Source organism: Mus caroli, chromosome X (genome assembly GCF_900094665.2).
Source record: "Mus caroli chromosome X, CAROLI_EIJ_v1.1, whole genome shotgun sequence".
Taxonomy (NCBI): domain Eukaryota; kingdom Metazoa; phylum Chordata; class Mammalia; order Rodentia; family Muridae; genus Mus; species Mus caroli.
In genome coordinates this window covers 68,363,981-68,386,628 of record NC_034589.1, presented here as the reverse complement: position 1 = coordinate 68,386,628, position 22,648 = coordinate 68,363,981, and the positions used below count along the sequence as shown (strand labels likewise).

Here is a 22,648-nt window from a genome sequence, read left to right as displayed (position 1 = left end):
ACCCAAGGAGCTAAAGGGATCTGCAACCCTATAGTTGGAACAACAAAATGAACTAACCAGTACCCCCGGTAGCTCGTGACTCTAGCTGCATATAAATCAGAAGATGGCTAGTCAGCCATCACTGGAAAGAGAGGCCCATTGGTCTTGCAAACTTTATCTGCCTCAGTATAGGGGAACGCCAGGGCCAAGCAGTGGGAGTGGGGGGTGGGGTCAGGGGAAGGGTATGGGGGACTTTTGGGATAGCACTGGAAATGTAAATGAAGAAAATACCTAATAAAAAAAATAAGAGGAAAAAAAAAGAAGTGATTCTGATTCAAAGAAAATTGTTTGTAAAGAAAACACCAAAAAAGATATATCTGCTTTGACCAAATTCCTGAATGGAAACTTCTTTAAAAAAACAAAAAACCAAGTAAATTGTTTCCTGTTACAGGAAGTAATGGTTTGTGTATGGGGGGGGGTGTCTGCATTTTCTTTTTTAAGATCAAAGGTTTTTTCACATAATTTCATATTTTGCTGAAATGAACAGCCTATACCTTGTGACATCATCTTTACATCTGTTAATTGCCTGTCTGCCTGAGAACTGCTTCTCTGGTGCAGGCTGCTCAGGTAGACCATTGCTTTGCTCTTCCATGATGTAGGTAGGTATCTTACAAATAAGAGTTCAGGAGCTGGTGAGATGGTTCAGCAGGTAAAGGTACTTGCCACCAAGGCTGAAAACCCGAGTTCAATCCCTGGGACCCATATGTTGGAAGGAGGGAACTGACTCCCACCAGTTGTCCTCTGACCTCCACACACATGCTGGGGCAACTGTAGCCCCACCCCCACCACATCCACACACACAAAAAATAAGAATGTAATATACTTTATTTATTTATTTATTTGTTTGTTTGTTTTTCAAGACAGGGTTTCTCTGTATAGCCCTGGCTGTCCTGGAACTCACTTTGCAGACCAGGCTGGCCTCGAACTCAGAAATTTGTCTGCCTCTGCCTCCTGAGTGCTGGGATTAAAGGCGTGCGCCACCACCACTCGGCTGTAATATACTTTTAAATATGTGAATAGTATTGATGTGTTCAACTTGTGCCTGCCCTGCTTAGGAGTGTGCTTGCCCTGGATGTGTTCCCTTCTTCTCTTGGACCATGTGATAAAGGCAGTGTTCTCTAGCTGAGTGGGCCCTGTGTAGTAGCACTCTATGATCATCAGGGCATCTCAGACATCAAGAGAGAGGGACTGCTCTATAGATTTTCTAATAGCATTTTGCCACCCTGCTATCTTTACTGCGGGTTACAGAAGGCCAAGTCTGCAGTGGATTGGGGAAATAAACTGAGTATCACAGACAGTTTAGAAAAGACATGGGATGTAAGGAACCAGGATTTCTGAAAAAAACTGCATGGACTGGAGCTTCCCTCAACAACTCAATCTTCAATTTCCCCAAAGCTGTACATCAGTGGTAGAGTATTCATCCACCACACACAAGGCTCTAGGTCTCACCCCAGCATCACAAAATTAAAACCAAACCCACATTTTCCCATCCACTACAATAGTGCAACTCTCTGTTGAAGCCAGTTTGCTTGCCTCTACCAAACTCAGCACCTATCCTTATAGTTACGACCTGCTGCATGCAAGTGTCTGGACTAAGCCTGTGAAAGCACTGTTTCCATGAGAAGTAACTCTGGAAATGCCTGAATGGTCAAGAAAGCTCTGGTCAGTGAAAGGTCCGTGAAGCTCAACAACTCATGTTGTGGAATGCCAAGATGCACTGAAGATTTTTCTTTTAATATTCTTAGTTAGACGAAGATTTAAATTGCAGAATGAACAGATAGTGTGTGCAATTCTCTAGTGTGTATATTCATGTACACATGTACAAAAGTGTCAGGACAGATGCTTTCAAAAGGGGATAAAGTGGGAGGAGCCAAAGAATGACTAAGGGGCTTCATTTTACTTATTTTCTTTCTTTCTTTCTTTCTTTCTTTCTTTCTTTCTTTCTTTCTTTCTTTCTTTCTTTCTTTCTTTCTTTCTTTCTTTTTGTTTTTTGAGACAGGGTTTCTCTGTGTAGCCCTGGCTGTCCTGGAACTCACTCTGTAGACCAGGCTGGCNTAGCCCTGGCTGTCCTGGAACTCACTCTGTAGACCAGGCTGGCCTCGAACTCAGAAATCCGCCTGCCTCTGCCTCCCAAGTGCTGGGATCAAAGGCATGTGCCACCAATATAAGTATATTCATGGCTTACTTGCAAATGAAAGTGAATTGTAAAAGAATGTTTGTGAATTTCTCATAATAATGTAAGGCACTAACTGTGTCACTCAATAGTTTGGCATACTGGAATTCATGGGGTTAAATAAAGGAATGGAATTATTTAGTTGCTTGATTCCATTTAGGTCATGAGTGTGTTCAGAAAAAGTATCCTGGGGAATTCTCATCTTGTAAGAAAGCAAGCATAATGCTTAGAAGGAAAAATGTATGAACTTATGTACCATTATGTCCTTGATAAGACATATCTGATCCCAAAATAATTAAAGAATATGAAAATGAAGAAATTAATAAGCAGAGAAAAAGGCTTTCAAACAGATTTTTATGTTAAATTAAGGCAACTTCAAACCAGGCTTTCCAAAATGCTTCAGGAAAACAATCATTGAAGAAACTACTACAAATGCTAGCTATTTTCCATAAAGATTGAATGTGACTTAGGGTTTATACTACTGTGATAAAATACCAAAAGAACCAGGGGAAGAAAGGATTTATTTCATTGACACTTCCAGGTAACAGCCCACCACTTGACTGAAGACAGTCAAGGCAGAAACTCAAACAGGCAAGAATGTGGAGACAGGATCTGAAAGTAGAAGTCATGGAAGAATGCTGCTTACTGCCTCCCTCATGACTAGCTCAGCCAGCATTTAAAAAAATATCATCCAGTATCACTGCCTAATAGTGGCACTTCCCACAATAGGCTGGGCCCTCCCACATCATTAATCAAGAGATTACCTCACAGGATTGCCCACAGGCCAATTCAGTGGGGGCATTTTCACAACTGAGGTTCCTTTTTTGTTTGTTTGTTTTTAAAGAGGACTCTAGCTTGTGTCAAGATGACAAAACAGTAGCCAGCACAAGACTACATTGTTAATGCTAGGCACAAATTTCCTTCTGGCAAACATGTTGCTAAAACTTTTCTTTTGAAGTTAGCTGCCTCAAAACCATCAGCAGCAGGTGGGCAGTGGGCAAGAGTGCAGCTTAGGGATGCCAAGGGCCAAATAGAGTTGACAGGTCTGAGGCAATTCTGAAACTCAGGGTATGAAAAGGAATACTAGAATGAAAGTAACAATTATTAAATTTTACATTTGTTCCTTGGTGGTGAAATTTGAACTTTGGCCTTGGCCATTTAGTTTTGGATAAATTGTTATTTTCAAGCCCTTCCAAAGAGGACTTGGTGTTGAGACTTCTTGAGATTCAAGTCAATAGATCCTAATCATTACCATTCAGTCCCTTCTACTAATACACCAAACTGTATAGTACTCCTGGCCTTTAAGGTCTAAAGCCCATTTTCTATTGCTGTTACAGAATTATTAGGGCTAGTTACTAAGGTTTACAAAGAAAAGCTTATTTTGGTTCATGGTTTAAGAGGCTCCTATTGGGAGCCTTGGGCCAAGCTGCTGACCAGGGTTCTATTTCTGGATCTACATGGTGGAAAGAGAATCACCTCCTGAAAAGTGTCCTCTGACCTCCCCATGTGTGTTGCCACTCATATGCTCTTCCACAGCAATGTGTACACATGCTAAAAAAAGTAAATAAATGTAAAATAAAATTTTCAAAGCATAGCAGGAATCTTCTGAGTCAAAGGAGGGTTCACTCCTCCTTCAAGAATCTGACACAATTTGCCAATTCCAAACAGGTTAGCATCCCTCTACCTTGATCCTACTCACCTTTATCCAGCTCTACCCCTGGCATACTTAGTGTAATGATTAAAATTGGCAACTTGACAGAATGTAGAATTGTGTAGGAGACAAGCCCCTGTCATATCTATAAGGGATTATCTATGTTAGGCTAGCCCCTGGCATGTTTGTGAGGGAATTTCTAGATTGAGTTAAATGAGGTGGGAATACTCACCCTAACCATGTACTCAATCATTCCATGAGCACCACCATGGTTTCTATGCCCAGTGTCCCCAAGAGCTAAGGCTGGCTCAGCCCAGCAGATCCTCTGGAAGGAGGGACGGTACCTCTTTCAGTTGGTTACAGGACAATGATGGTGGTATGGGAGATAGGGCTGAGGTGAAGAAAATTTCTGGGTGGGGGATAGTCCACAGATAGGATGACAATATAGTATAGTGGGAGGAAGTGTCAAAAGCCTCTAGACTGTGGACCCAGAAGCAGGAGCTCATGCTTCTGCAGAATTGACATAACACAGAAAGAATTTAGATGTTTGGGTGACTTGGCATGGGTGGGACAGAGGGCAGGGATGGACAGAGAAGTAGAAGCAGATCTCCCATACAGGATGTAGCTGAGTCTGATGCCTGCCTTTGGAAATGCTGGAGTGATGACCTTTTAGTACCATCTCCTTGGAGCACAGGATGTCCTACTGGTCGGTAAATGTTTGGGGACCAGGATTTCTTCACCTGACAACTGATTTTACCTTGGTTCAGAGTGGTTTTGCCTGGGACAGGCAGAGTCAGAAGCAGGGATGCCAATGAAGCTAAACTAACAGAAGTAGGTACAGGGCAGGGGTGGGCCTAAAGCTACTTTGTGTGAAGTGTAAATTGTGCCCACTTGTCTTAGTCAGGGGTTCTATTGCTCTGATGAAACATCACAACCAAAAAGCAAGATGGGGAGGAAAGGGTTTCTTTGGTTTATACTTCCAGATCATAGTCCATCACTGTAGGAAGTCAGGACAGGAACTCATCGGGGAAGGAGCTGATGTAGAGGGCTGCTGCTTACCGGCTTGCTCTCTAAGGCTTGCTCAGTCTGCTTTCTCATAGAATCCAGGACCACCAGCCCAAGGATGGCAGCACCCACAGTGGGCTGGGCCCTCCCACCCTTGATCACTAATTGAGAAAATGTCTTAGAGCTGGATTTCATGGAGGCATTTCCTAAACCAAGGCCCCTTTCTCATGACTCTAGCTTGTGTCCCACCTAGTACATCACTAAAGTATATAAATTCTAAAGGTTAAGTGAACATTTGTCTTATGATATTTTGTCTACAGAAAACCTCATCTCTCTTGCAGTGACCTTTCCATTTGCTTTTGCATCTGGGGTTAAGCACATAGCAGGCACCCAATAAATGTATATTGAATAGAGGTTAGAAAAAAGATGAGACGTGAGGAAGTCAGGGGATAGCTCTGGTACATATTGCCTGAAAAGTCTGGAGTCTTATTGTGATTAGCACTTCATGTTTCAGACAGGGTCTTGTTCTAGAGTTCAGGTCGCCCTGAACTTTAGATCCTTCTGCCCCACTTCTTGAGTGCTGGGATTACACGAGTGTAACACCACTGGCTTTGCATTTTAAAGAAATGCATTTCCAGTGTATGCCTGCGAGGGTAGGCTGGGTAGACAGAGACACAGATTCTGCGTCTTTAGGAGACATCGAGGAAAGGAAGCTAAGGTGTAGTAAGCACCAAAGCAGAAGCCACTTTGTCTTTGCTTGGTGGGCCTCCAGCTCCAAGAGGGCCAAGACAGACTATGTGATGGGGAACCTGGGACAGAAGGAAGAGGGTAGTGCTTACACCAGCACAAAAAATGACAACCAGAAACTGCTGAGGCTTTGCATATCTCCAAGACATTTGGGTATTTGAATGTTCCACTAAAGAGAAAGCCACAACATACATCCTTGCTTTATCTGATGCCTTCTGTTTTGCTCTGGAGAAGTTGGTGATGGAGAAGCTACCAGGTTCTGCAAGGCAGGGCACTAGGAGAGAGAGAGAGGGGGGAGGGAGAGACAAATAGACAGACAGGGGAGCTCTAGGCTGTGCCCTCCCTCCCTCTCTCCCCAAACAAGTCCAGGGTTAGCTTGTCTAAACGATCTGTGGCTTTGTCTCATGCCAATTCAAGCTTGCTAGAATCATGCTTGTACACACTTAAGGAAAAATAGATGGAATTATTAGTAATACACAAAACCAGGCAAAAAGGACAGTTCCATTTTTCTCAACTGGTTTGTAAGCTGAAATAGCTAAGCTGGGTTTGGGGCAGGGGCATTGGGAAGGAGAGACTCAGGTAGGTGTTACGTCAGTCCCACCTAACTCTATTAAAAATCACTGGCTATGCTGATGGGATGCTAGAGGAAAACTTATTAGGCATCCCTGAGTCCTTGCTAGAATCTAGGGACACAACATTTTAGGAAGCCATGCTTCTTTTCCAAAGTGTTGCTTTCCACTGGGTCTCCCATTCTCTCCCCAACTGGGCAGCTGGCTTCCAATCTGAGACGTTTGTATCTGATCTCCTTTCTGAGGCAATGTTTACCAGATAGAGGGTGCCACTGGCTGCCAACAGGACCTCTCACTGCTGTCCTTTCTCAGCCTTAAGAAGTAGGTATACTGTCAAGTACCAGAACCCATTTTCCACCTCATTCTCAGGCTCTAATTGAGCAAGTCAAAGTCTGGACTTTGACTTTCATCTCAGATTCAGAGCTGGGGAGCCAGTCAGAGATGGAGAAGTTTCTCCACTTCAGGCAAACCTCCCTCCCCCCATCATAGTGCTGCCTGTTCCCTCCAGGTGTACAGTAAGTGTAAAGATCACCAATCCCAGCAGAGATCAAGCTGGCAGCTGAGTTCAGTGCTAGAAGGATGATTCTCTATGTGGAACTACCCCATGGTGAAGACAATTGAAAGAGCTGTTAAAGAAAGCAAGGATGAAATGAGTCAAGAAAGACCTATGCCATTTAACATATATTTATTAAAATCTACTAGATGCAAGGCACTGTGCTAGATTTGGTAGGGGATTAGACATAAAGGGCCACCCCTGTCTTCTAAGAGCTCACAATCTAATAGGTTGGGGAAGGCTGAAAAAAGGGGAGGAGAAGCCAAGTCCACAAACAACTCTAGTGCAAGGCTGATTATAGTGAGTGCCATAAAACAGACAAGAGAATCAGACTAGGGAAGAACAAGAATGCCTCTAAAACTGAATACAAACTGGGCAGGACACAACTACTATTCTCAGAGATACGCAAGTAGCACTGAGGATCATGTTCAAATATACCATTTCTATTTTTGAAAGTAAGCACTCAAACCAACGTAATGTGAACTACAGAATGTAAGTACACTAGGAATAGAGGTGTCACCAATCCCCTAATCTAGCGGGTTTGCTGAAAATAGTCAAACACTTCCAAAATAGAATAAAATGGGCTCTAATGAGCTCATGTTATGAGTCAAATGCTGCTCAGAAAAGGAACTGCACTCATACAGAAGATCATGGGTTAAACCCAGAAATTAAAAGGCATAGATTTACACCCATCTTAGTGAACAGAGTACAGTACCACATTTAAATAGGTGTTCATGTCAATCAACTGGATTTAGGCCAGGAATTCTGGATGGGTAGAACGTGAGAAAAGCCAGCAATGAGAACCTTCTCAGGAAGCAGCCCAACTGTCCAATGCAATTGGCTCTTGACAAATTTTCAAAAAAAGCACAAGGCCCATTCAAGTTGGCTAAAGGCATTGCAGGGGAGGGGAGGTGTCTATGCTGGGGACACACATAGACTGATGAAGACAGCTGCCAGCGATCCAAGAACATACAGCCAGGCCTGCTATGGTAGGACCCAAGCAGCTCTGGGCAGGCCAGCAAGATCTCTTTGGTTCTACTTCTAGGGGCAACTCCTTGAAATACCTTGTGCGTCCCTCCATGCCTCCAAAACCAACTAGATACATCAGTTTCCTCTTTTGCTTTTCATAGCCCTAAAAGGCCAAGTCCATCTTCCTCAATCAGGTCTGACTGCTTGTTGCTGCCTTTGGGTCAGGTGTCTGGGGTTGGCTTAATTAATGTGGTCCAGAAGTGAGGTGGCAAGTCATGTGGCATACAACAGGGCCACAGCCTAGGACTGCAGGCAGGGCAGGTGTCATGCCACTTCAAGCACAAAATCAAGCACACAGAATGCAATATCATGGGAGAAAAATGCCCACCCATCTTTCTGGTGATCTGGTGGGGATTATTCTGTAAATCCAAGAGTGGATATGATACAACCAATTGATATAGTTAATCATAATAAGCAGCAAATTGGTAAACATTTGCTTTTTAAAAACTTCAGCAAGTATTAAAAAACTCTAATAAAAGCCACAGAGTATTTCTTTCTTAATATGGTAAAGGGATAGATCTCTATAGAGAGCCAGAATATTAGGTAATCCAGCTGCTCTCCATCCCTTGCAAGAATACATGTGGTTAGAAAGAAAAGTGCAATGAGGTAGATACACGAATGCATAGACAAGCACACACTGCAAGAAGCTTGCTCACGTTTGCATTGGACATAGAAGTACACCTAGAGGATCCAAGGAAATCCACCCCCACATTACCCAAGGCAAAGGATGCAACTATGGGCCACATGTTAAAGCCACAACACTGACTGCATTTGGAGAGAGTGGGGATTTCACTGCCAACACCACTTAAAAGCTGATCTGACAACAGTCATGGAAAAGACACCGATTTTTAGTGTTAACTCTGAAAAAGGATTTGTTAAAGAGAAAAAAATTACAGAACCCAAACTAGAAAAGAGTAAAAGAGGGTAGGAAGGGATGGGAAGAGATGCCACGCCCTATCTGTGGCATCTCACACTGCTACCTTCCAAGTTAGTGTTATTCTAGACTTCAATAATACCTTTTGTCAACCTTGACAATTGATGAGTGCCTGAGCAAGAAATGGCATTCTTTCAAGGTAAAGGCGCCATATTTGCTGCCTTGTTGATGTTAACATTCCTTACCCAATAATAGCTGTACAAAGCATGTCCTAACAGCTCACAATGAGAAAAGTAATTAGAGAAAGAAGTGGGTTCAGACTGGTTTACAAGAAACCACCAGAACTGAGCCCACAGAGCAACAGAAGTTGCTATGTAGCAACTGTTGTTGGCTTCTCTCCAGCATAGAGAAGGTCTACAGGGCCACTGTGGTGGCCTGGGGCTTTCGAGAGGCCCTTCTAACCAAGATCAGAGGTCACTGTCAGTTAGATCTTGCTTCCCAGGATGGGGCTGAAAGCCCTTTCAGGCTATGCCCCATAGAGAGCCCAACCTCCCTAACTAGGGGACAATAATGGCACATTTTCTGGCCCTACAACATCTGTCAGGGCACAACTGGAAACTCAGGCCACAGCCCTGATGTGGCCACCTTCTTCACCTGCTGTTTCTTCTCCCGAGGGGGCAATGGCCCAACTGCAGTGTGATCAGTTTCAATTTCTGTGCCACATGAATGTCAGGTGGCTTCCTGTCCTCTGATCTTGTTTTATTGCCCTCTTGGGCATGGCTACTCCAAGTCATAGACCAGACCTGGTGCAACCAGCTTTTGTGGCATGGTGTGCAGGCTACTGGAAGAACATAGCTCCATTTTTCTCCAGGCCTATATGTCACCCCTCTTAGATGTGACGGTAGGAAGTGATGCCAGAACACATGGGCAAATTTCTCAATCTAGTTGCCCAAAGCAGAAACCACAAAGTTCTCTCATTCCAGAGTCACTTGTTGGGAGGAGAATGAAGGTTACATAACATTACCAGTCAGGTCAAACTTCTGTGTCTGAGATGTTTCTTAGGTGGAGCTGCTGCTCGGCCAGTGAATCCAAAATAGTCAAGGCTCCCGACAGCTTGAAGGATGGCTAGCTGTTGCCACACTGGGACCATTCTGTTGGTATAGGTGAAGCTGAGCCCTGTTGCTAGTGGCTGGGGCTATAATGATGAGCAGTCACAGAGTGCTCTGAGCAATGTGTGACAGACATGTCTCTAGTGTGCCTCAGTAGCCAGGTTGTATAGTCAAGTGCTGCCCACAGAGAGTCTGCATCTCGGATGTGGCTCGGGCCTGCTTCTCGGGCCCACTCTCATCCAATCCGCCCACCTTGTATGGTCACTTTTTTGGTGGGCAGTCGATTTAACTTTTCTTCTGTAAATAAATTCTCAAAGAAAACATCATCATATGTAAGTATGGAAGCAATTAAAGTCACAGGTTAACACAAAAAAAGAATTCAAGGATATGTAAAAGAATTTAAAACTTACACAACAAAAATGTAATAAAGTACAAAAAAACCCAAAGCAATAAAAATTAGAAAATAACATCACAATTGATATAGAAAGAACTACTATATAAAGTCAATATATCCAAGGCAAATTGATAACTAGTCAAAGGAGATGAACAAATAATTTGCATGCAAGAAAACAGAAATACTATTGTAGTCGTTGCATGAAAGATGAGACTAGCAGTCAGGAGGCTTGAGGGGTCCATCCCTGTTTCTGGTGCTAATGAGCTATGGGATGCCGATAAGTGACTTTCACTGAGTACATACACTTCCTTGCCAGGTAGCATCCTTACATGCAAGGCGCACTCCTTAGGGGACTCTCTCCCCACGCCAAAGCTGCCAATGGAGCGAGTGTTGTAAGGAGCTTCCAAGGAGGAGGTGTCATTTCACCTTTATGTCCTGAAGATGTCCCTTTCATCTGGGGGTGCTCTCTCACTTTCTTTTGAATAAAATGATACTGTGTGAGGACAAACCCCAACTGATGTTTGTTTGGGGTGTTCATAGGGGTCACTGGACTGAACTGGCTTAGCAAAATGAAAGGAAAAAAGTTTATCTCTAGCCCAGTAAGTTTTACTAGGAGTATGACCCAGGAGTGATGTTTGAAAAATCACCACTTTAAGTGATGATGTTGTAGGTACAGTGCTAATTTTAAGACACACAAGGAATTAGTACTAATATGTTGTTATGGCTTGGGAGGAGACTTCTGGTGAGAGCCTCACACAGGGATTGTCACAGTGCTACCATAGCTCAGATCACTCAAACAGGCTCCCATGTTAGTAAGGTCCAAAATGCACATGGAGTATTTGGAAACAAAGGGAGTATGATGAAAATGGAGTATTCTCTAAATTAATATATTATTTCATATAATGTGATTTACAATGCATATGCATTACTAAATTAATAAATTAAATATTATGGCATTTGAGCATTCTATTTACATCCCTAAAATTAAATTCAAGTAGGCCAACACCTTGGGGCAATTTTCCTTTCATATTGATGCCATTGAACAATACTACATTTCCCTCAGGGATAGAGCTTGGAAAGGACCTCCCAGCTCTGTACTAGACCCCCCCATTTGCAGATTTTTCTTCTCATTCTAGATGTGAAGATTGAAAAACCTTGATAGTACTTCCTGCCTGGAAAAATAGCCAATCTATGTTCAAGTGGTAAAAGTTACTCTCAATAGATGTACTGGGAAACATTGATATCTATAAATTGCTGGTGGCAGTATAAATCATTTCAACCTCTCACAAAATAAAGTAGATAAGCGCTACAGAACTGTTCATCTCCTTTGACTGAGCCATAGCGTCTGCAGACACCTGCTATGGGTCCCAGGGCAGTGTTTACTCGCGATGGGAGGGCTGGTGTTTCTGCAGTGCTGAGCGCCTCTTGAACACGCGGCCACACTCACTGCATTCACAGCGCTTGACCCCACTGTGGATCCGACGGTGGCGGCTCAGGCCTGAACTCCTCCTAAAGGCCTTGCCACACTTGTCGCACTCATAGGGTTTCAGTCCGCTGTGGATGCGCCTGTGCTTGATGAGGTCAGAAGGCCCTCGGAAGGCCTTGCCGCAGTCGCCGCATGCATAAGGCCGCTCACCACTATGGATACGTGTGTGCTCCAGCAGGCTGGAGCTCTGGCGGAAGGCCTTGCCGCACTGGTTGCACTCATAGGGCTTCTCACCAGTGTGGATCCTCCGGTGCTTGGTGAGCTCTGAGCTCCTCCGGAACAGCTTGCCGCAGTGTGGACACCCGTAGGGTTTGGCGCCGCTGTGGATGCGCTGGTGCTCTGCCAGGCCGTTGACACCACGGAAGGACTTGCCGCAGTCATCGCAGTCGAAGGGCAGGTGGCCTGTGTGCATCCGCTGGTGCTTGAGAAGTTCCTGGCGGTCCAGGAAATCCCTGCTGCACGCCTTGCAGGCAAAGGGCTTTTCCGAAGTGTGAAGCTTCTGATGTCGAAAGAGGTGGGTGTTGGCTTTGAAGGACTGCCCACACTCCTCACAATCAAAGGGCTTCTCTCTGCTGTGCACCCTCAGGTGCTGACTAAGGCCTGCGTTCTTCTTAAACCTTTTCCCGCACTCCTCACACTCAAAGGGCTTTGCCTCCCTCTCCATTTGCTCCCTCTTTTCCAAGGCATCTTCCAGAGCCCAACTGGGGCCAGGCCGGGGCTGAGCGGCCACAGCTGCGTGGCTCTTCCTGTGCTCATTAAATTCTGACACCCCCCTGAAGACCTTCCTGCAATCGCCACACTCCCAGCCCTTCTCCTCACTGTGAACCCTCTGGTGCTGAACAAGGAGCACTTTAAGGCGGAAGGTGTCCCCACACTCTTTACATGCAAAATGGTGTTCTATGGGCAGATTTTGTGGGCTCCCTCCCCTTCCCCCAGAGTCCCCATTCTGTTTGACCTCAGCGCTGGGGTCATTGGCCCTCGGGGAACTCGTGGACGCCATCTCTTGCAGCTGGGCTTCTTCACCCATCTTCTGGTGGGAAGTCGCAGAGGTGCTTTCTACAAAGATAAAGCATAAATGAGACACAACAGTCTATCCCCTCTCCCCCAACTGCTGAGCACCAGGAAGGGCCTTGAAGCCATCAGAGGCAAGCACCGGAGGGAACGGTGGGAGAGGACTGAGTCTAATTTCAAACCTAAGAGCTCAGCCAAATCAGAGTCCCTCTCCCAAATTTCCTCTCGTTTCCCTTTATGCTCACCAGGGTGCTTAGTGTGATCTGTGTTGAGGGTTGGATCAGATACCAACAGAACTTGTCCTTGTGACAGGTGAGATACCAAAGCAGGACTCACAACAGGAACCCCTGTTAATGGAAGAAGAAGGCAGCCTCTGATGATGTCACTATGGAAGAGCTGTCTATTACTGTATTATATAAGTCATATATGCCATACAAATGCACTTCTCAAGGGCAAGCTCCTTCTGGGGACTGTAGGAAGGCAGGCTCTGGGCCCTCTTAGCACAGGCTCCAGAAACACAAGATTGTCTTGGCCAGATGAACTTACCCCATTGTCCACTCCTGTCCACTGAACACTATGTTCTTCCCAGACCTCTACAACTCTCAATCCAAACTCTCACAGTTGCTTCTTCTAAAAATTCCCTACCCCATGCAAACATCTGATAAAAACTCTCAACAATGAGCCCCAATCAACTGGCCATGATTGTTATAATATAAATTCCTCTCTCTCTCTCTCTCTCTCTCTCTCTCTCTCTATATATATATATATATATATATATATATATAATTGGTATAATATGTTATCTCAGGTTGAAATCAAATGTAGCATCTATTCTGATCAATTTAATATATGGTATACTCTTTATCTAAATACAGTATATTAAATTTTAACAGTACTCTAAATTATCATAACAAGATTACTCTAGTTTCTATTTTTACAGTTATTTATTATGTATGTGACTAGGTAAGCATGTTCATGTCATGGTGTACTTGTAGAAGTCAGAGGACAACTTGCAGAAATTGATTGTCTCCTCTTACCTTATGGGTTCTAGGGACTAAACTTAGGTCAGCAGGTTCTATGGCAAGCATCTTTATGTGCTCAGCCATTTAATTGACTACTGTTCTAATTTCTTTCAAATGAAGGACTGGAATGGAGACCTTTCCATGCCACAAGGAGTTGGGGGAGCTGCTAATGAGTGTTTTCAAAGTGAGGTTATAAGGGGTAGCCCATGTATTTGCAACTCCACTTTCAGTAGGTGGTGAGTGTGAGAAGTTCTGGAGTCATCCTTACCAATGGAGGTCACAGCCCTGGAATATGCCAGTGCCTGCTGCTCCGGGTTCAAGTTGAGACTCAGCCACTCCTGTTCTGTGAGGTGCCACGGTACAATATCAAATGACACCAAATCCTGAAAGAAATCACATTGATAGTCAGTCTTTTTACCTAATCTGTAATGAGGTAGGATGGCATCAGTGATGCCAGGGGCAAGAGATTAGGGCCTGAAGTATTCACATCTGTGCATGTTGCTAATGTGGAGATCTAGCCACAATCTCAAGGAGTCCTAGAAAGAAAACATGACCACAAAAAAGGAGACCTGGGTTGCCTGGCCCTGGGACTCCCAATGTCTTCCCAAAGGACACAGACTCAGCTCTCTTATGTATACAATGGGCATCAAAAGCACACTGGGGATTCATTCCTTGGCAGCCTGTGGGAGAGAAGCAGAGGACAGGAAGGAAGGCAGTGGCCAGGGTTCATACCCTGCAGCATGTCATGCTGGGAAAGAGGCAGAGGCTGAGGCCAAAATCAGGGAGCAGTGACAAAATCTCAAGCAAGGCAAGAGGGAAGCACAGCTCACCTGGGCCTCCGGCATCTCAAGAGGGACTGCCAGGACCTGGTTTCCTGGGGCTCCGTCTTGGGGAAGGGCAAGACCTTGGGGAGCAGGCGGAGCTAAGGAAAGTGAAAAAAGCTGTGAGTGACAACAGCCCTGTTTCTTGGTCCCCTGGGATGACATTAGTGATTTCCCTAGCTTTAAATCTTACAGAGTCTTCTCTCTCAGGCTGGCTGAATGACAAGGGAGAGCATGAGTATGCCTGAGGAAACATATTTGAAACAGTAGGAAAGTAGGCTGGAAAAGAATTAATATAGGTAAACCAAAGGGAGGTAGATTAGACAAACAAATGCTAGTCCAGGCTGAGTTGAAGACAGTTACAGAGGGCTGCGGAGAGGAAGACTAGCGACAAGAGATTGCTTGACTATAGAGTTCCTTTAAAGTAAGCCTGAGTGAGGTCAAAATTCGTACTATTGAGGGAGGAAGCACACTAAAGAGAGTATCCGAGGAAATAACTCAGATAAGGTATCTTTTTTTATGCACATCTAAAACTGATGGGGCGACTGAAAGGAGAAGAGGTGACAAAGAGCAGGAACCTGGACTTCTTCACCAGCGGTAGAGCCTTTAAAAGCATACCCTAATATCACAAGTCATTGGGTGAAAACCATGAAGAACCCTCTTGTAAAATGGTAAATTGGAAAACCAGCTGGAGAAAAATACTTCTAAGGAAAGCTCTTCAAACACTATATTGATAAAGAAAAGATCTCAAAAAAAAAGAAAAGATCTCAAGTGAGTGTGTACGCGTTACCTTGTCCTCCATATTGCAAAGACTGTGAGCTATTGTAAGATCTTACCACAGAAGTCTATGCATTATAGGCCTCCAACTTCAGTGAGTTCAAAGAAACAGACACATAGTTCATGTTCTGATGTCAACTCAATTTAACTCATAATTAACTGATAAGGAAACATTTTAGTACTAGCTCAAGGACTACAAAAACTCAGGCACTCTAGAAAGACTTAAATATGGTATCTTAGAAGGGATGAATGGAAATTCCCATGTACAGCCATGAAGGCGTAACAAGGAACAGATTTAACATTCACAAACAAGCCTGTGTTCAATGGTAGTTTTTAATACTAGGACAGTAGGAAGCGCAGGATCCAGATCCCCAGATAAATAAATGAGGTGAGTTCTGTTATCTATTCAGTGTTCTACCTTGAGCTAATGTCCTCCAGATTGAGTGTGTAGGAGGGGTAAAAGCAAACAGAGCTTAGCAACCTCATCAGGAGCTTCAGAGGCTAGCATTCCGGGTGGGGTAGGCCAGATGGGGTTGCAGAGCAGAGTTCAGAAAGCACAGTGCCAGGTAGGAAAAATCATAAGGCTTCCCTGGGATCTTTCTGACTGCAAGTATAGAATGAAACTCCCAAGGACTGTAAGCCAAAGAGTTCCTAGGACACACAGAGGTAAGGGATGGATGTTCACGGTCTAATCAACTCATATAGAATCCTAATGCTCCTCCAGAGCATTCAGAAACCAACACAGAAGGAACATGGTTCAATGGTCTACTCTTAAAGCCCATACTACAAAAGATCTGCCCTATAAACATTTAATCATAGGGCCCAAGGGCATTAAACTGACTTACACATAACTCCTCAGAACCCTCAAAGGCTAGACACTCAAGGATGAGATCTACTTTCCAATAAAGAATTAGTGAACTACCAAGGAAGACAAAAATGTGACCTATAGCAAAGAGAATAAGCAGCCAACAGGAGCATCCAGAAATGAGTAATATAACTTATAGATAAGAGAAGAAGATACCTATGCTTCATGACTGACGGAGAAATGGGAATACAAGGTAAACAGAGATATTAAAAGAACCAAATGGAATTTTCGTAGATTAAATATAAGTAAAGATGAAAACTTCAGTGGCTGTGATTAGATACTATAAGACATAGTGGAAAACATGAAGATATAGTAATAGAAACTATCGAAAATGAAGCCAGAGAGACAGCTAACATCATTAAACTTCTGAAAATGATAAGAGGAATATCTTAAAAGTAGCTGGAGGGAAGAAATGTTGTGAAAGAAAGAAAACAATTAAGTATTATAATAAAAGACTGTCAACCAAGAATTTTATAGTCAGAAAAAAACTATCAAAAATGGAGAATAAATATTCAAAAACAAAGGATAGATGAATATTTTAGACAAAAGCTGATATTTAGACAACTTGCCCTTAGCAGTTCTGTACCCATAAAATATACCAGAGTTTATGTTCAGGTGGAAGGAAATTAAATCACACTTAGAGCTACACAGAGGCATAAAATACATGAGATTTTCAACTTCTGCATTTCAAAATTTTTAAAATTTAGGTGAGCATTTCAAGAATAAGCAGTAGCTAAACATATGAGTATGTGTTTTTATCAAGCTACCGAAGACTATGCTGGATGCTAATACTCCAAAAGAAGAAAAGGGGAAAAGATATGGGACAAACAGAAGTAAGTGGCAGGATGACAAACTTGGACTCTATTATGCAAATACTTAAGTTAAATATAATGGACCAAGCACTTTCAATCAGAAGGTAGAGACTATTAGATTGTATTAAAACAGAAGACTATGTACTGTCTAAAAACAATGCCAAGGATACAGACATTTTAAAAGTAAAAACACAATATACTGAAAAAAAATATGTGCAGGGTGAATGACCGACCAAGGTGGGTCACAGTTCTAAAGTTTCTGATGCAAGGTTGTAGAACTCAATGCATTGCCAGTCTAACTAAGATAACATCTCAGCAGATTACAAAACTGTGAATTCCTTACAGAAGAAACAGGCAGGGATGACATTTGGTTGAAAACTCAAAGAGGGGAATAAGAGAGGAGAAAAAATAATACACATATTCATAGAAATAAGGAAAATACTGAGAGTGACCAGTAGCTGGAATAAGCTCACTGATTCAATGCTTGTATACAGGGAGACACAAGGAGAGAGACAAGATCTGGAAAGATCTATTTTTTTAAATTGGTTTTTAGACACAAAGGTGAATTTCACTAGTTAAAAAAAATACCAATTTTAGATAACTTTGGTAGGCAAACCTGGGATAAGACAGATGCTTAGCATGCAAGAGAATGGGGCTGAGACCAAGGAAATGGCAAGAGAATGGCTCTTGAGGTCAGCTAAAATGATCAGTATTTCTTGTCATACCCATATGGGGAAACCCATCAACGAGAAAGGACCAATGGGAATCTATAGGCAGTATGTGAAGAGGGGTGACCAGATAGTCTAAGTACAGATTTCTTGAAGGTGTATGGACAGAAGGTCTAACTAATGTGATCCTAAAGTCCTGGAAAGTCCTCCTACCCATTTTTTTTTCTGATTGTTTAGCAAAAAGGATTCTCCAAATGTGTGAAGTCATCCTCAGTTATTCAGTGGACAAAGCAGAGTTCCTCTGGCTTAATGCTTTCTGCTAGGCATTCAATGTTTAGTTTCATTTTGGCTTCCTATACAAACACAATGAACTGGTCATAAACTTATTACATGATTTTGTTTTTAAAACAATACACTTCCAATTGACACTGATGTTACCAAATGAAATAAATGGAAGAGGGACATCATACCACATATGCACTTCTGGAAAAAGATGGTCTATTATAAACCTTTTCTTGCCTAGCACACAATTGCCTAGCCTACTTACACCAATCACCCCATTCAGACACTGACCTTCATGTAGATATAAGATGCCAAGGCTATGGCCCTCAAAGCCTGTGGACCTGCGGAGAACACCATTTCTTATCACAAGAGGTTTCTTCTAAGAATTCAGGTCTTAACTCAAATGTCACTTCCTTAGAACCTCTTTATTCTCTAGCCCTGGCAGTTTATTCCAAACATGTTCACAACGAAAAATTCTCTTTTGAAGCTGCTTTTCTCAGAAAAAAAAAATCTGATCCAACAGGACAGGACCTTCTCTCCATTGGTTACTCCTAGATTCATGGTGTATGTAGCAGATACTGGTACCATGTAGGACATGATAATAGCGTGGAACAATCGATGTAAGCCAGCAGTATGCTGAATGGAGCAAGCTTCCTTTTATGGAGCATATGGGATGAATGCTTGGAGCTGCTTGTCACATAATGTCACTATCACAACTAGAACTGGTTGTTGTCACAACAGTTTCTAGAAAATAATGTACAACCCCAAGTATCCAAGCTAGAACCAGAAAATAGTGATCACGGTGAAGGCTTCATGGAGTAGATATATGTTTGGAAGCTACATTTAAATCATACCATCAACATGCCATTTCCCAGTGTCACAACTACACAAATACATATATATTTTCCTCTCTCTTATATACACACACACACAAGCAGAGGTCTTCCAAATCATCTACCTTTAATGGAACAAATACCACTGAAGTGTTTTTTTCTTAATTGACATGATTAACTGTTAAAAGCCCTGGAACTACAACCCCCAAATAATTGATAATTAGCCTTCCCATTGAGCACTAGGAGTAGCCTTTCCTATACTAGTTCACCCCAGGGATTTGGCTTGAGAGCACTTTAGCTCCTGCTGGCTATGATGGCCACCCACAGTAACAGAGCCCTTGAATACACAGATAATTTAGAAGGTACTCATGGAAACAAGAGGGAAAAAAGTAGGCCCCGCTTTCACAAAGGAAACTAAGCTCTGCCCAATTAGCTAAGTGTAGGAAAATCATTTAAAAATATTACTACACATGAATCCCTATTGTGGTTAAAAATAAAACTACCATCGATCCTGAAGACAATTGGATAACTTAACCTCTGTGTTGCACAACTATTCTACTTTAATATGGTGGAATTAATCTAGAAAAGAAGTGGCAATACTGCCAATTGCAGGTGAAGTGGATCTTTGGAGATGAAAATCAAAGCAATTCCATACAGAACATGAAAGTCATTGCAGTGCACCCAAAGGACACAGACTGTAATATAACCTTGAACATAAGTAAGTCCACTTTCATTCAGAACAGAAAAGTGTAGCCCGAATCCTAAAGATTTTCCCACAGTATATTAATACCTCTAACTGGGAGAGAAAGCTAAGAGAACCACTGCAGGGAAACAAACCTTCAACTTTTAAGGCAAACAACAGTCTTTCTTTACTAAGGAAACAAAGGCCCTGACTATCCATGCCCAGAGCACAAAGGCTTCGCCAAGGTTAACTGCGAAATTCATATTGGGCCTTGCCAAGTTTGTGTATGCTGCAGCTGTTTAATAAACATCTGCTGTGAGAATACATGTGCAGCAGTCGTGTCAATTGCAGGGCTGGGCAAGTGTAGATTTTACAACACCAGAGCTCATTTGGTGAGCAAATCTTCCTGCTTCAGAACAATATGTAATTTTAAAACATGAATTAACCTATAGTCACTGATACTTCCACATATATGTTTTCTGCAGGACCAGCCATAGAATCATCTTGAGTATCCATCAACATATAAATAAATAAAACATGGTATCCAGCCACAATAGAATTTTATCCAGTTACAACATAAGTTTTAACTGAGCAACTTTTGAATTTACTGTATGGAATTATAAACACTAAGAAACCCAATATAACCATTTTATTTTTTACCTGAAAGAACAGAAATTGAGGGTTGAATTTAGCAGACATAAAACAACCTATATCATTAAAACTGGGAAATAATTTGGCATTTTTGTACTCTCTAGACAGGCATTATCTTTCTGCAGCAGCAGGGGAAGAAGAGGCAGGAATACCACTCAAATAAGACTCATCTGGAAGTTTCCAGAAGCTTTCAAGGGTGCCTCAAACACCTAGAATGCCTCAAGTATTGAAATGAGAACCTGCAGTAGGAATACCTTCAGAACATGTGTTTTTTAGGTTTTATCATCAACTTGACACGAACCTAGAAGAGGACCCTTAACTGAAAAGTGGTCTCAATCAAAATGTCCCATGGCTATGTTTAGAAGACATTTTCTCAGTTGATGGTTGATGTTGGAGGAGACCATCCTTAGGCAGGAGGGCTAAAGTTAGCTAAGCAGTGAACCAGAGAGCAGGTCTGTAAGTAGTGCTCCTCCATGGGTCTTGCCCCGGCTTCCCTCAATGATGGATTATGACCGTGAAGTGTAAGTGCATAAACTCTTTTTTCCCTTCGTTGCTTTTGCTCAGGGTGTTTTATCATACCAACAGAAAATCAAACTACAACATATCATAAAGCTTGTGCTGTTCAGTTCCCTTTAGGGACAGATTAAATGTGCTTTAAGCTTATGCACACTCAAAAGAGAGCTGGTCCCAACGGGGGCTTTTAGCCCCATTTCCCTGGTACTATATGTGTCTAAAATTGTCAGAATTGTTTCTGGGCAGGTAGTTCAGCAGCACTAGCATATATAAGCTTCCAGAACTCCAATACGTCTTCACTATCTTGTATCCCCACCCATGGGCCTTCCAGCAGCACAGCAGCTTTACCACCTTCAGACAGGCTATAAACACCCAGACTTACCTAAAAATGGCACACAGGGATGACTCATCTCGTTTAGAGCAGTTCCAAGAGATTAGTCCTGTAGGGAAGGTCTCACCTGTTGGATTGAAATAAGTTGGGTGAACAGAAGCAGCTCATAGGTGTACCTTCCAGGAACCTGTACTTTTCATACTGAGTGTTCACGGGCAAGACAAGCTGTGTAATTGAAATGGTACTGCCAAGGTCTGAATATGCCTCAGTGAGTCCAGAGTGCAAGTACTGAGTGGACCCAGGGGCTACAGGTGCTCCTGGCCTTTATGTTCCCAAAGGAACATGGCAGGCCAGAAAGTGGGCAAGAGGCCCATGGCCCCATCTTGTGCTGTGAAATCTGGCTGCTACTCAAAAGTGCAGAATCCTAAAAGGCCAAAAGGGAGGACTGTCTTACCAGGAAAATCTGTTTCTCTTAGAATATTTGTGTCAGTGTGTATCTTTTTCTGTATGTGTGGGTGGGTAGGCATCTGCTTTCTCTGTTTTGCCTAGGCACCTGTCTCTGTTGAAGTTTCCCTCTTTATTCCATTCTATAAAAAGCCAGAAAGTAGACCAGAAGGGGATTTTATATTGTTTGTTATGTTTAATTGAGGAAAGGTTTACGTTCCCATTTCTCCAATACTGTGACATCTTTCTAAAATTCAAAATAAAATTTAAGTATAGAATCATTGAGGGTACACCATCCGGATATAAAATATTCCAAACTGGGAGTGTGGTGAGATGCTATGCAGCTGCACTGGGCCATCTAAGGGACCCAGATAGTTTTACAAGGGCTGGATCACTGTTAGAAACCAGGCTAATGATTCAGTGAAAATTCTAGTGGGAGAGCCACAGGTCTGGGTGGCTGTTACAGAAATACTATTTTTCAACATGCAGACATAGATTGGACCTGTTTAGAATTTGGATACGCCCCCACATCTCATATCAGACAGCTTTCCTACCCAGGAACTTCCTTCTCAGGCTATGCTGGTGGTTAGATTTCTGACAAGAGAACTCACACTATTTAGCTGATTTTTCCAAGGGGTCTATCATTAACAGGAGGCTAGAAATCACTGCTCTATGGGATTCTAAATACAGATTCAAGGCCACTTTGGGGCAAAGGAGCAGATTGTCAGACACTGAATGTTGTTTCTATAATAATGTCCAATGGGAGAGGGGGTAAGGTAAGGTAAGTCCTACCAGGAGAGGTCCTATTCCACCAGCCCCATCTGAAATTTTCTCCTAAAGGAAAATGTAGAGACTGAGATTTAAGAAGAAATGTTCCATGGACCAAGGAGACTGGAGAGGATTGCCTGCCTCTGAGTCCAAATCTGGTTAGAGGGTATCAGCTGGCACAGGGTGAGCCCTCTGGGAAGAGGGCCAGAAATGGGGGTGGGGGCACTGAAAAGGACTATGGGCTTTGGGCAGCAGGCAAGTGGGAGTATGCATGTGTGTAAAAAAAGACATGTAATTAATCACCCAAATATAGACTGGAGCAACCAGCAAAGGAGTTTAGGAGAAGGGGGCAATGGAGTGGTGCCAGAAAATGTGGTTCCAAGGAGGGCCACCGTAAAAGGTCTCTTCATCTGGTGAGAATTCCCTTTTACACCCCCAAATTTCTGCCCCAGGAAACGTACCTGCTCCCTTGTACCTGCTCCCGTGCAGTCACCACTCAAATGGAAAGGTAGATTCCCCTCCCCCCCCCCCCCCCCCCC

At 43.0% G+C, this 22,648-nt stretch overlaps 1 protein-coding gene across 3 annotated transcripts; it reads right to left on the bottom strand.

The window, feature by feature from the left end:
* Positions 1 to 8,387: 8,387 nt before the first annotated feature.
* Znf275 (zinc finger protein 275) lies at positions 8,388 to 22,579 on the bottom strand. Of its 3 annotated transcripts, XM_029473415.1 has the most exons (6): positions 20,949 to 22,579; positions 18,179 to 18,228; positions 14,493 to 14,584; positions 13,931 to 14,045; positions 12,886 to 12,987; positions 8,388 to 12,685 (listed from the first exon to the last, which is right to left on the bottom strand). In XM_029473415.1, the coding sequence occupies exons 3-6, from the start codon at positions 14,505 to 14,507 to the stop codon at positions 11,523 to 11,525; spliced, it is 1,395 nt and encodes a 464-aa protein (XP_029329275.1). In that variant the 5' UTR covers positions 14,508 to 14,584; positions 18,179 to 18,228; positions 20,949 to 22,579; the 3' UTR covers positions 8,388 to 11,522. The 3 variants fall into 3 exon arrangements, with proteins under 3 accessions (XP_029329275.1, XP_029329274.1, XP_029329273.1); XM_029473414.1 differs by lacking the exon at positions 18,179 to 18,228; XM_029473413.1 differs by lacking the exons at positions 18,179 to 18,228; positions 20,949 to 22,579 and adding an exon at positions 17,819 to 17,888.
* Between the last annotated feature and the right edge of the window lie 69 nt (positions 22,580 to 22,648).

Coding starts and splice junctions, on each gene's coding strand:
- Znf275 (XM_029473413.1), bottom strand. CDS start 17,873: ATGACTTCACACATTTGGAGAATCCTTTTTGCTAAACAATCAGAAAAA. Junction 14,585..17,818: donor ACAATCAGAAAAAAAAATGG/GTAGGAGGACTT, acceptor CACTTTCCTTAG/CTCCGCCTGCTCCCCAAGGT. Junction 12,686..12,885: donor AGATCACACTAAGCACCCTG/GTGAGCATAAAG, acceptor TTATCTTTGTAG/AAAGCACCTCTGCGACTTCC.